Source organism: Sparus aurata, chromosome 7 (genome assembly GCF_900880675.1).
Source record: "Sparus aurata chromosome 7, fSpaAur1.1, whole genome shotgun sequence".
NCBI classification, from domain to species: Eukaryota; Metazoa; Chordata; class Actinopteri; order Spariformes; family Sparidae; genus Sparus; species Sparus aurata.
Window position 1 is genome coordinate 10033738 of NC_044193.1, and position 16229 is coordinate 10049966.

General features: G+C 40.6%; 1 protein-coding gene across 2 annotated transcripts in view; it reads right to left on the reverse strand.

Moving 5' to 3' along the window:
* Positions 1–451: 451 nt before the first annotated feature.
* The window catches only part of LOC115584510 (chemokine-like protein TAFA-1), a 30493-nt gene continuing 14715 nt past the window's right edge, over positions 452–16229 (reverse strand). For both annotated transcript variants that reach the window (XM_030421970.1, XM_030421969.1), the window contains exons 3-6: positions 4830–4970; positions 1799–1923; positions 1512–1598; positions 452–1355 (exon numbers count right to left, since the gene is read on the reverse strand). In XM_030421970.1, the coding sequence (XP_030277830.1) occupies positions 1566–1598; positions 1799–1923; positions 4830–4970 (299 nt within the window). In that variant the 3' untranslated portion in view covers positions 452–1355; positions 1512–1565. The remainder of the gene's footprint in view (positions 1356–1511; positions 1599–1798; positions 1924–4829; positions 4971–16229) is intronic.

Genomic DNA, 16229 nt, shown 5'->3' on the forward strand with positions numbered 1-16229 from the left:
TCTGATTGGCAGTTCAATAAAGCATCAAGCCCTTTGAGCCTGTCACTGTAGTAATGAGCCATGATTTCACCCATTTAGCAGTGTCTCTTCATATTTTTTGCTTCCACCTCTTCGCCAGTGCCATTTGCAACCTTTTATCATATGTTCTCGATTAATGTTGGCCATGTTTGTGAGAGTGAAAAATGTGGCTTTCTCATTTCCTGTATCTGTATTTCTGAGTCTTCAGCTTTCTCTCTTTGTCCGTCAGCTGTAGTCTTTGCTTTTTTTTGGGTGAGCCATCGGCGACACACAAACGTGGGCCTTCAACTCCTAGATGTTTGATGTCGGTCTGGTTTTTTCGGGGCCCTAAAGCGACGGTTTTTGCTACTTTAACGTCAAGCTGCATTCAGATCACCTCGAATAGGCGCTGGTAACTGACACCTGTGAGGGCAGTGGCAAGGATGCACTCGCATCAGTTACAGGAACAATGACTTTAATGAAATTTTCATCACATATCAATAGATGGCTTCATATGTACAATATCATCGTTTGAATGATTTGACACAAATAAGGCATTTCAAGTATCGAAAACAACCTACTGGTATCACATTTTTGGTGAATCAATCAGTTTCAGGGTAGCTGACACGTTACCAAGTTCGACTGGTAAAGCCATTTAAGAGGTGATCAAAGGCATACAAGTACCGTACAAACAAATGGTAAAATATACAGTATCAAGACACACAAGCTGTATTTGTAAAACACGTCTCCCCCATAATGCATCTGTTTTATCCCAGCGTCGCCGCCTCCGTGAACTTTGGCTGTGTTGGGCTTCGTGGGTAACAAGAGGGAAAGATAAAGATGGCATTCAGGGACTCGAATGATCGTTTTTCACCACCGACATAAACAAGAGTTCATGTGCACGAGAAAAGGACAAACAATTTATGTACAGTATTTTTCCCCACACGATATCAAAAAAAAAAAAGGAAAACCTGAGGGCTGTCAACTACTGTACTCGCTCCGCCTGTGTCCTTTGTCGTATCCGTCTCCCGTTTCGTGCCTCACAGCGAAACATCTGTCTCACTAATGTCTGAGCGGGGCCGTCTGAGGCTCTCCTGATATTAATCCAAACGCACAGACATTGGCGCTCCATCTTGAAAGTTGGAAAGAAATGATGGAAATATATTCATTATAAGGTTGTGATGAAGTCCCCCGCAGGCAGCTCGGAGCGCTAGTATTTTCAGCAGCCTTGAGCAGGATGTGCTTTATGTATTCTACATCTTTTCTTTTTTTTTTTACACTTTAATCTGAGAAGTGTTCACATTTCTTAAAGCAACAATAGGTTCATTGTTTTTGTGGTAATTGGTCCTGTGACAGTGCTGCAACGAGAAGGAGAGACAGGATAATGTGAATATCACAGGAATGAATAAAAAAAGAAATGTTGCGTCGCGCCCCTCCACGGAGCTCGGCAATTAAATCAGTCGAGATAATTTAATTAGCATTCAAAATGTCGCAGGATAAATGAAGAGGCTGACCTGCAGATTAACCTTTGCTCCCGAGGCGTTCCCTTGCATCCTTTTGGCAAAGTGTTAATATGTTGATGTTGTGTATGGCTGAGTGTTCTGACAGGGAGGAAGAAGAAGGGAAATTGAGGGGTTAGACGGCGGCGTTAACAAGTGCAAATTGCAGCGAAATTCAATCTCAATAAGCATGCTGTTTTGTTGGCGCCACAGCGAGCGTCGCGGCGCTGTGCATCTCCCCCTCCCACTGTTCTCCCCGCTTTAACTCCTTGCGTTCCAGCGGTCAAGAGAGGTTTTCTTACCCTTGTGGTTTTGATCTTGTTGCCGGCGTAGCACATCCAGCCCGAGTTGTCAGGGAGCGTCTTGCATTCCTCTCCCTCCAGGCAAGGCTCCATCTCACACCACCACTTCCCAATTACTATGGATGCTACAGGCAACAAAGAAGAAAAAAAAAAAAAGAGAGATGGTGATGCAGGTAATGTTCACCCTAACACAGTGCCAAACCAGATAGCAGAGCTGACAGTTAACAGATGGATGACCGTTCGGCGGGGGTGAAGAATTATAATCATGTGCCATGTCAAAGGTGGCGGCGAGGAAGTTTGCTGTATGTGTCACCGGTGCTTCAGAGAACTTGTTGCTTCCTTCAGTATGGTTTCTTTAATGGCTGCAGTTATAAATCAGTGTTGATTTTTCGTTAACGAAGACATAATAAATGCTCTTCAACTGCCTTCTTTTCCTTGGCGAAGACAGGACGACGCTGAGCTAAAAATAGATGTTTGGTAATAAAAACTACGACGAAATGCGTGTTTTGTTTTTTGCTGACAAATGATGAATGAAAGGCTTTTTTTGGGGGGGCGTTTAGACCGTCTGTCAGAATATAAACAATACATCGCTGTCATTGACTGACGTGTGCAGCACTCCCAGAATCCCAGGCGATGCCTCCCGAACTGACAGCGAGTTAGTGACAACATGATAGCTTTTGGTCGGCAAAAAGGACAGAACTGATGCACGGTAGCACACTTTGGCATAAACGGAAGACACAATGTAGTAAACGGAGACTGAGGGACGACCTGTTGCTTCGGGCCTCCCTAAACATGTAGTATCTCACCCAGATGGGTGTAGCAGTGAGCTCTGTGACCCTCTCAATGTGTGCTCTGCATGTTGTTTTTAAATGTTTGTGTTTAACCTCATCTATGACAGTTTCGGTAGCTTTATAAAAAGTTTTTTCTGCTGGACGACTTTAAGGTCTTCTCTGCGTCTATTTTGAGTTTTGTTTCAGATATTTTCAGGTATTAGAAATAATATTTTCACATTTCAGTTGCAGTTTCGTTTGATTTCAGCTATAAAACTACTTAGGTTAGGTTTTGGAAAGGATCATGGATTCAATGAATAAAACAGGATAGGAGCAGCAATCATCATCAAAGATAAAACAGACTTCTGTTTCAAGTTAAATTAAGAATTAAAATCTCTTTTTTTTAATCACTGTTACATCACTTGTAAAATGATGATGTGATCAGACACCTAATGGGAGCTGATGAGACTGTGCGTCAGGCGCACAGCACTCTGCGTTTAGGGAGTCCCATGTTGCTACAGATTAAGTGGGAAGAATACAAACAACCTGAGGAGACACTTGATGTTTTACCACCCTGCTATTAATGTCACAGTGATGCTAACTTACTGTAAGTCCTAGTGTTAGCGAAGCACATATATTTGCTAACGTTGTGTCAGCCTTACTGGGCAGTAAGCTGCGTCAACTTTTGTAAACGCTTGGCTCAGCCTGTCTCAGCCAAAATAATGAATGAGTGAGTCTGGCCTCCAGGCTAACGTTAACGCGTTTGCTAACATCAATTTGCTAGCTTTAAAGCTCGTTAGTGAAACATGCAGGGCTTTACAATTAATATTATAACTTTGCTGGGACAAATAACCGTTTCGGTTGGACAAATGAATTCATCATATATGATCCTGCAGTGCAACATGAGAAATTGTGTCTAACTGTGCATCACGTGTTGCTGCTGTTATGCTTACAGCCTGCAAGTTTATGTATAATGATTACTTGGACAAGGATTCACTGTAATTGTAATCATAGTGTATCGAGTGTAAAGTGAGCTCTGAACACAGCACTTGTATGATTTCTGAGCAAACTTATTTTTTTCCATTAACAGACTAATTGTTTCAGCGCTAGAGGGACTTTAATTATAGTATTCGTAAGTATATTCCACGTGCCCGCCTGATCAAACTGTCTGACGCATTGGTGAAGACATCTGCAAACATGAAGCCGCTGATTATGCAGAGACTCATTTGTCTCATTAAACGAGTTTATGGAGAGAAAACATTTTGATTACAAGGGGACAAAAATGTATGACTTCTTTTTTGGTCGACTACAACTAAAAAGAGACTAAAAATGTGATTAAAACTAATAAGCATTCATCTAAAGACCACGACTAAATCTAAAACAGCTGCCAGAATCAAACACTGTTACACATGAATGCAGACGGGCTGGACTGAGGCATTTTACTGAGTGAGTAGATCGGTAGGTGTGACTGTGGCTTGACTTAAAAGCACGCCACATATCTGCCATCAGGGGAGAAAATTGCCTTAAATACAGGGTAAGTAGACAGTAAATGGTTGTAATGTGCGACAGAGGAAAAGAGTCTGTCAGAGCTGACATCGAGAGACCTCAAATACCCCCTGTCTGCCCAGAGATTGCAGCAATATTAGCAAAAGGATTTAAGATAAAAGCTGCAGGTGAGAGGTTTTTCCCGAAGCCGGTGTACGTTTTAGTTCCGTCAGTCTTCAAATCTATTTTCTCACAAAGCATTGTCGACGTTTGTCAAGCGTGCAGACATGAAATATCGACATGGTACATTGACAACAGCCACTTTCCTCTGCAGCTCTGTGCTTTATGTTAGCCTTAATTTCTTGACTCTACCCCGAGGTTTGCTACATTCAGCGTTTTGCATTGGACGGTATGCAGTTGGAGTAAAGCTTTCCCCTGCAGATACCTTCTGCCGCCTGTCAGCGGCTGTATTTGAACGTGACATTATCCCAGGTAACGTTAATCTTATCCGGGACAAGGCATTATATGGGAGACTTAAGCTTTTATATGAGCAAATCTCTGTATCTTTACAAAACAGAGCAGTTTTTTTTTTTTTTTTTCCTGACAGGATTTTTTGGATTTTCACGTAACACGATACATGTTTATTTGAGTTAAATCTGAGAATCTTGGAGTCTTTTTTCCTGCAGTGCAAGGGATTTCAAAGCAAATATCTCATCTCATGCAGCCTTTAGTGGTAAAACTTGATATGTTCACTCTTTACCCGCGAAAATACTCACCGTCGACACATGAAGGTCTGTTTCTGGTGGTTCCAGCCACCTTCCCTGGCAGACAGGAACACTTGACTGTCTGTGACCGCTCCTCTATACGATTCTTGTTACAGCATCTGTGAGCAGCGATTACTTCACATGTGCCCCCCTCTGATAAGGAAGAAGAAGAAACAGAAAAGAAAAGACATTAAGTCTACATCTCTGGGGTGATCAGACAGAGACACATTTTGTCACATCTGAACGCGTCACTGTACGGACATTATCTCCGTCTGAAGATAGACAGTCGTCAGTGGTGGAAAGTAAATTAAAGTACATTTATTGAAGCACTCGTACCTCCATCTATGCTGCTTTTTACATACTACATGTCATAAAGAATTATATTACTTTTACTCCACTAACTACAAGCTGGAATGATTAGTCGAGCTGTAGTGTGTAACTATTTTTTGGTTATATTGGCTAAAATTGTCATTATGATCTGACAGTAGAATAAGATGCAGATCAGCACTCAGTCACTGTAATTTCATTTGCAAGAATCCACCGCTCCAGGTGAACACAACCAATCAGAGCCAAGGGGAGTGTCTGAGAAGTGTCAATCACTCTCGTGCATACTGCTGGCAGCCCCCCTCCCTCACGCAGCGTACTGGGCAGTGCCCCTCCCCCGCGCAGGCGCAGTGCCGGCTCTTACCTGGTCAGATACGTGCAAGCGCAAACTGTAAACAATGGCGGAGAAAAGATAACAACAGACCCGAAAAATGCAACACCATTGCCTGCTTCAAAGGGAAGAAATAAGAAGACTGATGAAGAAAAGCAGTGTGTAAAGAAAGAATTGGACTGAGCCAGAGAGAAAACAAGGGTAAATATCAGAGCGTCATTTCAGAGGTGGAGGGAGCTGCGGGATTTGTAAGGACTCAAGAGCGATGGCGCTTTTCTGCTGGACAGGTAAGGACCCCTGATTTATATATGTTTCATATTCTGTGTTTTAACCACAAGGTGGCTATGGTGGCGGCAGTTACAGTAATACTCACAATAGTGCATATCGCTGATGTTGCAGTCGAGCTACGTAGCTTGCTGGTGAATCTAGCTTGTAAGCTTGTATGCTAACTCTGGTGTTTAGCTTTGTCTTTATGGCGACTGGTTAGCAAATGTTTCAAGTGACCGGGTAGTTATAAGTTAGGAGTTAGTTTGTGTTCAGGACGCTCTGAAGTGGTTGAGAGGAATAACGTTACTCATGCTTCAGAAAAGCAGCATGGAGATGATGATTACCTGAATGATTACCTGGTAACTCCTTCTACCGCAATGTGAGGAATGTTGTTTGTTACTCGGGTTAGTACAGTGACTCGGCATGAGGCACTTGTCATTGTAATTTAGTTGTATTGATCAGAAATAGAACAGTCAGGGCTTTAATCATTATATGAAAATGTATTGAAAACTTTAATGATACTTCAGTGATTGTTATCTGCTTCTCATGGTCGATACAATTAGATAACTGATTATTTCATATATAACTTACTGACATATGATCTGGTATTTGCCTGGAAGTTATTGCAGCTACATGTTTACGGACGAGGTAATGGATTAAAGTTATATTCACTATATGTCTATAAGCATTATGTCATTTCATACTAATGAAATAGACACAAGTAACGTAAGGCAACGTAACATTACTCACTCACTTACTCAATCATCTGGCTGGGAGTTATAGCAACTATGGGGTGTAAAGGGCCACTGATGCCGCTGACCAAAAGAAACACACTGCTTACTTGAATGAAATCACAGGTTTCTCTGGCGTTGAGCATTTTTGGAAACATTTGGGATAATGTTAGTTTACATTTGAACTATTATCCAATATGTCCTCAGAAAGTGAAGATTGGAGAAAAGTTCAAAACATTTAAAACAAATTTGTCGCAGAACTAGGTTTTTTTCTCTCACTAAGAATCTCACAACCCCTCAGATTTATCTTAGAGAGAACCACTGAACTGAGCTACCAAATGGAACCAGCTTTTCGACACACTACAACAGTAAAATGCTGCTCACACACTGATGCATTGGTACAATTTAATAACTGTCAGATATATCAATACCTCTCACAGTGGAAATAATCTGGCCAAACTAGGACTTCTGCTTTGTTACTGTAAACACATTCAACTGATAACACTTCAGTAGGGTTTTGAATGAAGTACTGTTATGTGAAGAGGAGTTTTTGCCATTGTATTGTAATACTTCCCCCACCACTGACAGTCAGATTCATGTTTCTGTTCCTAATTTTGAATAATTGAAAACCAATCTCAAAGTTGCTTTTATGGCTCACATCTCATGCTTAATCTTAAACTGCTATAAATTCTTTATCCTCCCAGGTTAATTTTAAAGAGGACAATAACAATAAAAACATCACAAGAGTTCGCTGTAAACAAGAATAATGGTGCTTTACACGCTTTGAGCAAAGTGAGGACCCCGCAGCTCGTTGAATGTGAAATGATGATGAAGAGTTGTGTGAGAGCGGGCAGAAAAACAGACATCTTGTCGCAGGAGGGGAGACCTGCTTCAGGGTTATCATGAATATGAACAGTGTCTCCACCATGCAATTATCACCAAACGGCTGCCTCCGCCCCGAAGCATGAGAGGAGTGGACCGAGCGGACTCGACCCACCTCAACCGCTGGCCTCTCCCACCCACTGCGCTCAGACTCTCCACATATGAGAGGTGTGCAGCAAAGGACCATCTGACAATTACACCCGTCAGCATGACACAAGATCAAGGAGGTTGTGGAGAGAAAGAGTGGAGAGAGGGGGCAAAAGTATCCAGTATTTTGCCAGCAAAGTGATTTGAAGTAATGTTTGACAATGAGCTGAGGGTATGTGGAATGCGGCTTAATTTGCATATATCACTTCACTACGTTTGAATTTTTCGGTTTGTGAGGCAGTCCCGATCCAGAGCAGCCTTTTAGAATGGCCGTGGACCAGTGGCGGCTGGTGACTGAAAAAATTGGGGAGGACAGGAGGAAAACCAGTCCACGGTGTCATGTTATTTTATCCAAGTCAACTAATTAACCCTACTTTCTTATATTCAATGAAAATTAAGCAATAAAACAATGACTTACAAGACTTCTTTAAATAACATTTCATTAAAAAGCTAATATACAAGACAAAAAAAACAACAAAAAACTTCTATCTCTTGCGGGATTCGAACCCTAGTCACCTGATCAGAAGGAAACTGCGCTACCCCCTGTGCTGTCTTAGCACTCAACGCATGACCTTCACGACAGTGGCTTTGTTGCTGCTCTGTACGAAAGAAACGAAACTTCTCTCTGATTTCTCCTAACAGTTTTTTTTCTTTCAGAAATGTGCTTATATTTCCTTGAAACCGATTCCAATATTGCTGAAAACTCCATATTTCTTGTCCGAGCATGGCTGGCAGTGAAAGCTGTAAAATACATAGTAGTATTTTTTGTTTAGGGTTGTATAAATGTGAGAATGAAATTTGGGAACTGTTATTGGACCAACCTGCTGTCAATCTTGTATTCTGGTTGCTGATTGGTAAGGGAGGACGTCCTCCCTTAGCGCGTCAAATTACGTATCTTAGCCAATCATAGATCAGCATGAAAAAATCTTAAATGCATTAAGTCAATGGAAAGAGATCCCTCCTACGGAGGACAGAAGCCCTCCGTCCTCCTCTAGCCCCCACCTTCCTGCTCCCTGCTCCTCTCACAGACTGCTCTGTCTCCTCCGTCTGCAGCTGTCGCTGTTGAACCGTTTTAAGTGGATTTTCTTCCAAAGAAGAAACTTTTTTTAATGATATAATATATATATAATATTTTATAAATGATACTGAGATTTGGTAATGATTTATTCAACCAGTTACTCTTTCTTAAAAAAAAAAATTGATCTTCCTCTTGCCTCTCAAAAATAGAGGAGGACCAACCTCCTCTGCCTCTATGGACAAGCCTCCTCTGCCGTGGACACTGTAGAGTTCAGAAAACCCTCATTAAAAATGTCAAGACGATGAATTAGTCTTTATATCAGCATTCCCTTATTTAAGCATATAAGATTATAAACAATACACACAATAAAATAGTTGTAAGCAGTTTTTTTATATGATAAAAACCATAATGCCTCTCTCATATGGATTGTTTCTGTTATTTGCACACTAAGTGCCCAAGACAGCAAAAGCAGAGTTGCAGCAAACATTTCAGTGTAATTATTTTGCAATTTTGCTTGGTAAAGCAAACTGTAAAAGTCACATTTTTCATAACTAATTAGCCAAATCAGCATAAATAGAGGACATTTTAGTTAAAGAAAAACAAGTACATCCCTTATGAATGGAATCCCTGAGGGGCAAGTCAAACATTTTTTAAAAATGTTTTTGTGGTGATCCATTTGCTAAATCTGGTTTGAATTATTTTCTCTCCTGTGTTTATGACTTGTACTACGGAGTGTTAGGGCCAGACTAAGAGAATTTTTTTTTTTTTGGGGGGGGGGGGGGGTAATTACGAGTATAAAGTCATAATATTACGAGAATAAAGTCATAAGATTACGAGAAAAAGTAGTAATTTTGTGAGAACTCTTACAAGAAAGAGCAGTCTTCCCTCTGTGTTAAAATGAGGAATGTTGAGCATCTTGTGAAGTTATACTTTGGTATCGGTTTCACAAATAAGGAAAATACTTAATCTTTTGGCACATCAGCATCAAATTATTATCAGTATCAGGACTTTGAAACAATTGTGCAAACTACTGTGTCTATTTCGAAGAAAGAACTGGTCACATCAGATCTTGATAACTCTATTGAAGCTTTTTTCTCATTAAAAATATATTTTTTTATTGTATTATTATTACAACTTTATTCTCATATTATTATGACTTCATTCTGGTAATTTCTTTTATTTTATCCTGTTAGTATGGCCCTAATACTCCGTCGTAGACTTGTGATCTGGTGTGAAAAGAAAAAGTTCTTGCCAGGATAATCTTTCAAAGTTTTTTGTGAGAAAAGGATTTTTCATGAGGAAAAATTAATATGTGAGACCAAGTAATTTTTTTTTTCATGTGTGGAAGTGAGTGGAAAACAATTACTTCTTTGTCAAAACCCTTGTGGGCTGTTCTTCTTTGAAAAGCATGCTTTGTTGGTAAAATGTCAGAAAGAGCAACAGCATATTGATTACTTGTTTTATCAGGCCAAAACTCAAGGACATCAACTTTGACAATGACTTCACAAAAAACGATCGATTGTCGAAACATGTTGCCAAATAATTTTTAGGCCGATCAACTTATTGATTCGAAAACAATTCAAAAATATATTTATTATGTGTTCTTTTACAAAAGTAAAAGTAAAGTCTTAGCTTTAAATCTCAAATCTCAACAGATCATTTGATGTGGACACAGCAATTTTTCAGTTGATATAGCTGCATTATAAGGACTATTATTTTTCCGGCGCGCAACTTCAAACCAGCCAAACGAAGCCATTAAATAGTTGAAATTCTAAAAAAAAAGGATAGAGAGAGAAGGAGAGAGAAAGAGAGAGAGTTGTGTGTCAATTTCTGGATATAATTGAGCCATCATGTGAGCGCCTGAGAGGATTAATCAACACAGCTCCACTTGACCCGCTGGATAGAAGTAGATCAGTGGCCTCATCTCACACTTGATTCTCTCATTTCTAACACGTTGCTTGATAGAAAAAAATAAAAAAGATCATCATCTTCTTTTATGAGCATTTAAACCTCGGTAGAAGTCAGAATTAGATCGTGATTAGGTTGTTTGCACTTCATTCAGGATTCAGAGTTTTACTCCTGAGTGCTTCTAAAGTAATATGTGCAGTGCCTGATTTAAATCTGCTGGAGTAACCGACAAGTATTAATTAAACAGAAATAATGTCAAGCTGTTGATTGGGTAAAGTGAATTTTAATAAACTAAATTAACAGCCAGATTTCGGTGCAGGGGGCAGAAAAAATAATAATCGAGAAAAAGCTTGTCTTTTTCCTGCTTCTCGCCAAGTGAGTTGAGTTTTCTTGGGGTTATCATGACCCCTGGCCCTGTATTTCAGAAAACATCAACAGCCTTTGGTTTAAATGAAAAATATCCAGATCTTGTACGCCGGTCTGGGAGAATGTTGCCGGCTGTCTGATGCACTCAACAAAAGGGCATGTCTGCACAACATTAATCGTGATGTACCAGTGGAAGCAGTGGGGCATCATTTGAAAACAACAGCCCACAGGGGTTTGTTCTTCTTAATGCATCTCCTTAATTGCATAAGACAGCCCCAGATTTCCTCTTTGATCTATTAAAAACACACCACTCAACAGAATTAACTTGCACTGCTCGTTGCTCGCAGACGGCGCAAAGAATCAGGGATACTCTATATTTGGAAATCATCACCTCAGAAGAATACATTAAAATCAAATAAAAATGCAAATCAGAGCGGTATTTCCAGCTGGCAGGTGTAGTGGGTACCTTTAAACAAAAGCTATGCAACGCCGATGAGCACTTTTCAAGTTCAACCCATGGTTCCCGCCCGTGAGTACAACACGCTGCACGCTCCCAGACCCCATCTTTTTGCATTATAAATATTTCAGACGGAGACGGAGAACAACATGGCTGGAGATGAACGCTCTCATCAGGTGAAGGCTGGAGCCATGCAAGGGTATAATTGTTTTCTGTATTTCCATTTTCCCCCATTATTAGCGACTAGGAACAAAGTCAGTCTCCCAAATGACAAACAGCTTCAGGCTGTGAGTGCATGTGTGTGTGTGTGTGTAGGTTGGTTGATTGGTTGCTGTGTGTGTGTGTGTGTGTGTGTGTGTGTGTGTGTGTGTGTGTGTGTAGGTTGGTTGATTGGTTGCTGTGTGTGTGTGTGTGTGTGTGTGTGTGTGTGTGCTGGTGTTGTCTCTTGCAGCAACAGATTGATTGACAGGTAACAAGGGTCAGACTGAAATTGTCATTTGTGGGATCAGAGGTCACGCGGGAGCAGAGGGTCTCAACTGGAACTGCTCTGTTTTCTGTTGTCATGCTCGGTGCTCCTGTCTCTTCATTACTCCGAGCTGGGAAAACGAGGTGACCACCTACAACCTGCACACAACAGGGCACGGCTCATTTATAGGCCTGGAGGAGCTGGAGAAGTCATAACTTTGAGAGATATGAGGTTGAGGATCTGTTGTAGTTTATAGGATTCATTTGTCCTTCTTTCCTGTGTTTTTGTTGGTCGGTTTTCTTGCTTAAGAAGAAAAAATGACGGTGAACCTTTAATGAATTGATGTCAAGTGTTGGCAATCCACCTCCTCTCCTTAATTTGATGATGTGACAACGTCGTCCGCATGATCCGGTTAGGTTTCAGGAACAAAATCCCTTTTTGTTAGAATTCAGAAAAGATGATGTTTTGGCTTAAAATGCCTGCTTTGTCTGTCACAAACACGGCTGGAGATGTGCCATGGTCAAACACACTGGGGACATCCTGACTTCTTATGAAAAAGAGTCTGCTTTTTGTTGCCACAACACAGCCGGGGGCCCTTTATGCAGTTGTGTCACGCTTACAAATGATACAAAATGCCCTGGTGATATCCAAAATATTGTCCAATACACAAAATACAGATATTGTATTTGTATTTTATTCAGAATAATAGAATACATGAAGCACTGAGAGGTTAATATGCTTCTCACATACAGCAATTTTAAATAACAGAATAATACTAAAAACACAGGTGAGAACACTATAATAAACTAAAAATGAAATTAAAATACAGTTGGACTAGTTCCTGTCAGATGAAGAATCACACGTCTGTTTGATATTCAATACTGTATTGAGAATATCACATCTGAAGGCAAATATCATAATATTTGACAATATCTAGCTTTGTGCCAACTGATCAGTGGCTCAGCAGACGTATCATCTGTATCTGACAGCTACAGTTAATGCTTGCAGCTTTTGCATGACATAAATCTAGAAGGGCACTGAGTTGAGTGCATACCTTCGCCAAGGCCCAACACTGCCCTTTAATTCAATCAAACCTAACCAATGTCAAACTCTACATTTTGAACTAGCCATGACCTCTTAACCGTTGCAGACCAAATCTAGGATCCAGTACATCCTGAGAAAGTAACAAGGATGTCATCTTGCAGTTTTAAAGAAAGTGAGAGTTAGTTTCCAAACTCTCACTAACTTCCTAAAGGTTATGCAGTCTATTTTGTGTCTAGACCCAAACGTCATCCAAGTTTCATGGAAACAAAAGGTGACAAAAGTAAAAACACGATCTGCTCAGGTGGGATTGTTAGACTAAGCCAGTGGTTCTCAAAGCGGGTCCTTGAGAGGGTTCCAGCAAAGAGGAGAAAAAAATGTTTTCACCACAATTCTCATACATAACTGACACAATGACAGAATGGGTGACAATTGTCCATGGAATTTATACACTTTTTGTAGTTAAACATTTAAAAGCCAAGTTCTGATAAAATCTTACGAAAAATGGTCTGTGGTCTGATTTAGGGTTAGTTTAGGGTTAATGGGGTTTTAGTTCAGGGGCTCTTGAACTGAAAAAGTTTGAGAACCACTTGATTAAAATTGTATAGATTATTCAATTAAGCATCACCTCTTAAACAAAACATTATGAAAGGGACCATTATGCATAAAAAGTAAGGGCGAAATCGACCGAAATTAAGTCAAAATCTCGAACTTCGAATTAAAAAATGGGATCGTCGATGCTGCCACACCCCCATGTCATGTCCGATTGGCTTGCCAAGTGGAAAAAAACACACACGGTAAGTGTACTCACCTGTGTCTCATTGGCTCATCACCCCCTGTGTATTTAAGCCAGAGTTTGTATTCGACCCTATGTTGCCCGGTCCTGTCTCCTCATTGCGTTTACCTGCATTTGCTTCCTTATCCCTTGTGTTATTCTGGTTTTGACTTTATTTTATTTTCTGCTCTTGGATTTCTCTCATTTGTTGTCTACCTTCTGTTGTTCATGTTTTGGATTTTAGCTCCCTTTTATTTTCAGTCTGTCTGCCTCTGTATCTGTGTTTGGGTTCCCTTGTGTCAACTTCACAGCAATTAGTTTCATGTATCAGTAAAATCAAATCTTCCATTATTCTAGTGCAGCAAAATCCCTTCAAGAACCGTCAGTTCAGCTGACAGGTTCATTCAAAATATAAAAGGTTGGAATTAACTGGTTGAAATACTAAAATCTTACAGATTAATTAGGTTGTTATATGAAAATAAGGTTTTTAAGACCCAGTTATAGTCAGAATAGTCATTTTAAGACTTTGAGTTTAGCAGTGTTTGAGCTGCTCAACAGTGTATAACAGAGTCTATATACTCTGGAACCTGGCGGTGTCCTTCAGAATTGGCTTGACAATGCATATTGTCCTCACATGTACTGTTATGCCATCTGCCTCCATTGAGTTTCATGAAAATCTTCTGTGTGATACACCCAGTCTGCTGAAACATCCTCTTCATCCTCAGACCACCAGTTTTACTGGCAACAGAAAAATGCTACTTAAACAGTAAGATTAATATAATAAAATAATTTGTAAAACTACACAATGGATAAACTTACTGTACCTTTAAAGGTCCTATATTGTACAAAACGTCTTCACGAGCAATCAGGACTTCTGTAAGGTTGGGATGTCACAACAGTCACCGCCCTCCGCCTTGCTCCAAACACAGCTGTGGTGCGAAAACACAGGCAGAGCTGATGCAGAAACATGGTGGGCGGTGCCTGCTTAGGCCTGTGAGAGCTGACCAATCAGTGCAGACTGGCCTTTTTTTTTTGGGAGTGGGTGTTTAAAGAGCCAGGCACTGAAACGGAGCCCAAAATATGGGACCTTTAAGAATTATATTGTAAAGTTTGCTGAAAAATACTGACGTCATACTTTTTTTTTGCATATATTCATTGCACTTCTTGTCTGTGTTAGCTTTAAAGCTGAGGTTCTTTGGTCTTTTGATTATTATGTTTTACTTTTAAATCGACATATGCAAGTCCACGATAACTGGGCAAACTCCATCTGCTGGCCGTAATATGATATGATATAAAACCCAGACCTTCGTCTACGAGTGGTGAGATTTATTTCACGACCACATCACTGCTGCGGATATATTACTCTCAGAAAAACAACAATTTGACTCATAAATGCAGAGATAGAAGAAGCTCTCAGCCATAAGTAAAGTAGAAATATGACGAATAAAACTTGCGGTGAGGTTGTTTTCTCAACTTCACTTTTTCAGGGTCACAAATGCATAATGCTTTAGTGGCAGTCGTTACATACTGTGAACTGTATAGCGGGCCTTTTTCATGATGTTCTCATCCCCTGAAGCTATAGCGATGCCGTCAGACTCTTTTGTGTTACTGTGTATTAACTTTTTCAGCAGCGACAGGAATGTAATCACGGAGTTTCACTTTAAAGGACTGATTGCCTGCTGTCGCATAGCAACAGGGGTTGTATGTCCACTTTTGTTTTACAAACTTTTCTTCTTCTTCTCTCTTTCACATAAAGTCTAATATCTCATATCGCTGAACTCATCTTGAACCCATTTTCTAGTCTATCTGGGACTTCTAGTCTGCTCTAATTAATTATATTCTCTCTTCTTTTTGTCTGAAAATCAAGATGGAACAGTGCATTGACAGTAACTGTAAAATACATTTAACACTCAGAGTAAAAGAGCTTTTTTTTGAAACCTAACTAACCCAGTGGCACTCTACCCAACTTCCCACAGAGGGACCTGCTTTGTTCAAGTTAATCACGTGGAAATTTGCTGGAGCACTTAACTGCAATGCTATTATCTACACAAATGACAACACCTGGCACGAGCAGTGTCTCAGCTGCTGCACGGAGAGCGAGGAGTGCCGCTGAGTCGACGGTCGACGGCCCAATGAGTCACGCTGGAAAGCCAACGACACTGCATCAGAAATCCGATGAGTTATGGACAGCAAGCCTGGATGAAGGCGAATGCCGTCAAATCGTGCGTGACATGAACGTGTACGGTGTCAATTCTGAATTTCTGCGGATCCGCGGTTCTGCCTGCCTAATGAATGTGAGCACAGTTCATGTGGGACCAGTAAATGGTTCTTCAAACGTGATGAAACAGCCATTCCGCAGAGGAAAATGGCCAGTCTATCTCAATAGAAATGTCAGTATGCAATAAGTATGCAATGACTCGCTGTCTACTGTAATGAGCCCAGACTGTGTGGTTGTCTCTGGAGACGCCGATAGCGAGTATACTGTCTGAATGGCAACACTCTGGTGCCCTCTGTTCCACACAGTGTGTACACGAGAAAATACTCTGTATTGTGCAGTCCTGAACATGGCCTATCATTTGTAAAAACCTAATAATCCAAGTGAAATATAAATTTAATGAATGCAGCGTGCGAGCTGAGGGATAGCAGTGAGAGCAGCCACTGTCACACTCCATATACAAACTGGAAAGCCTAGGGGACTC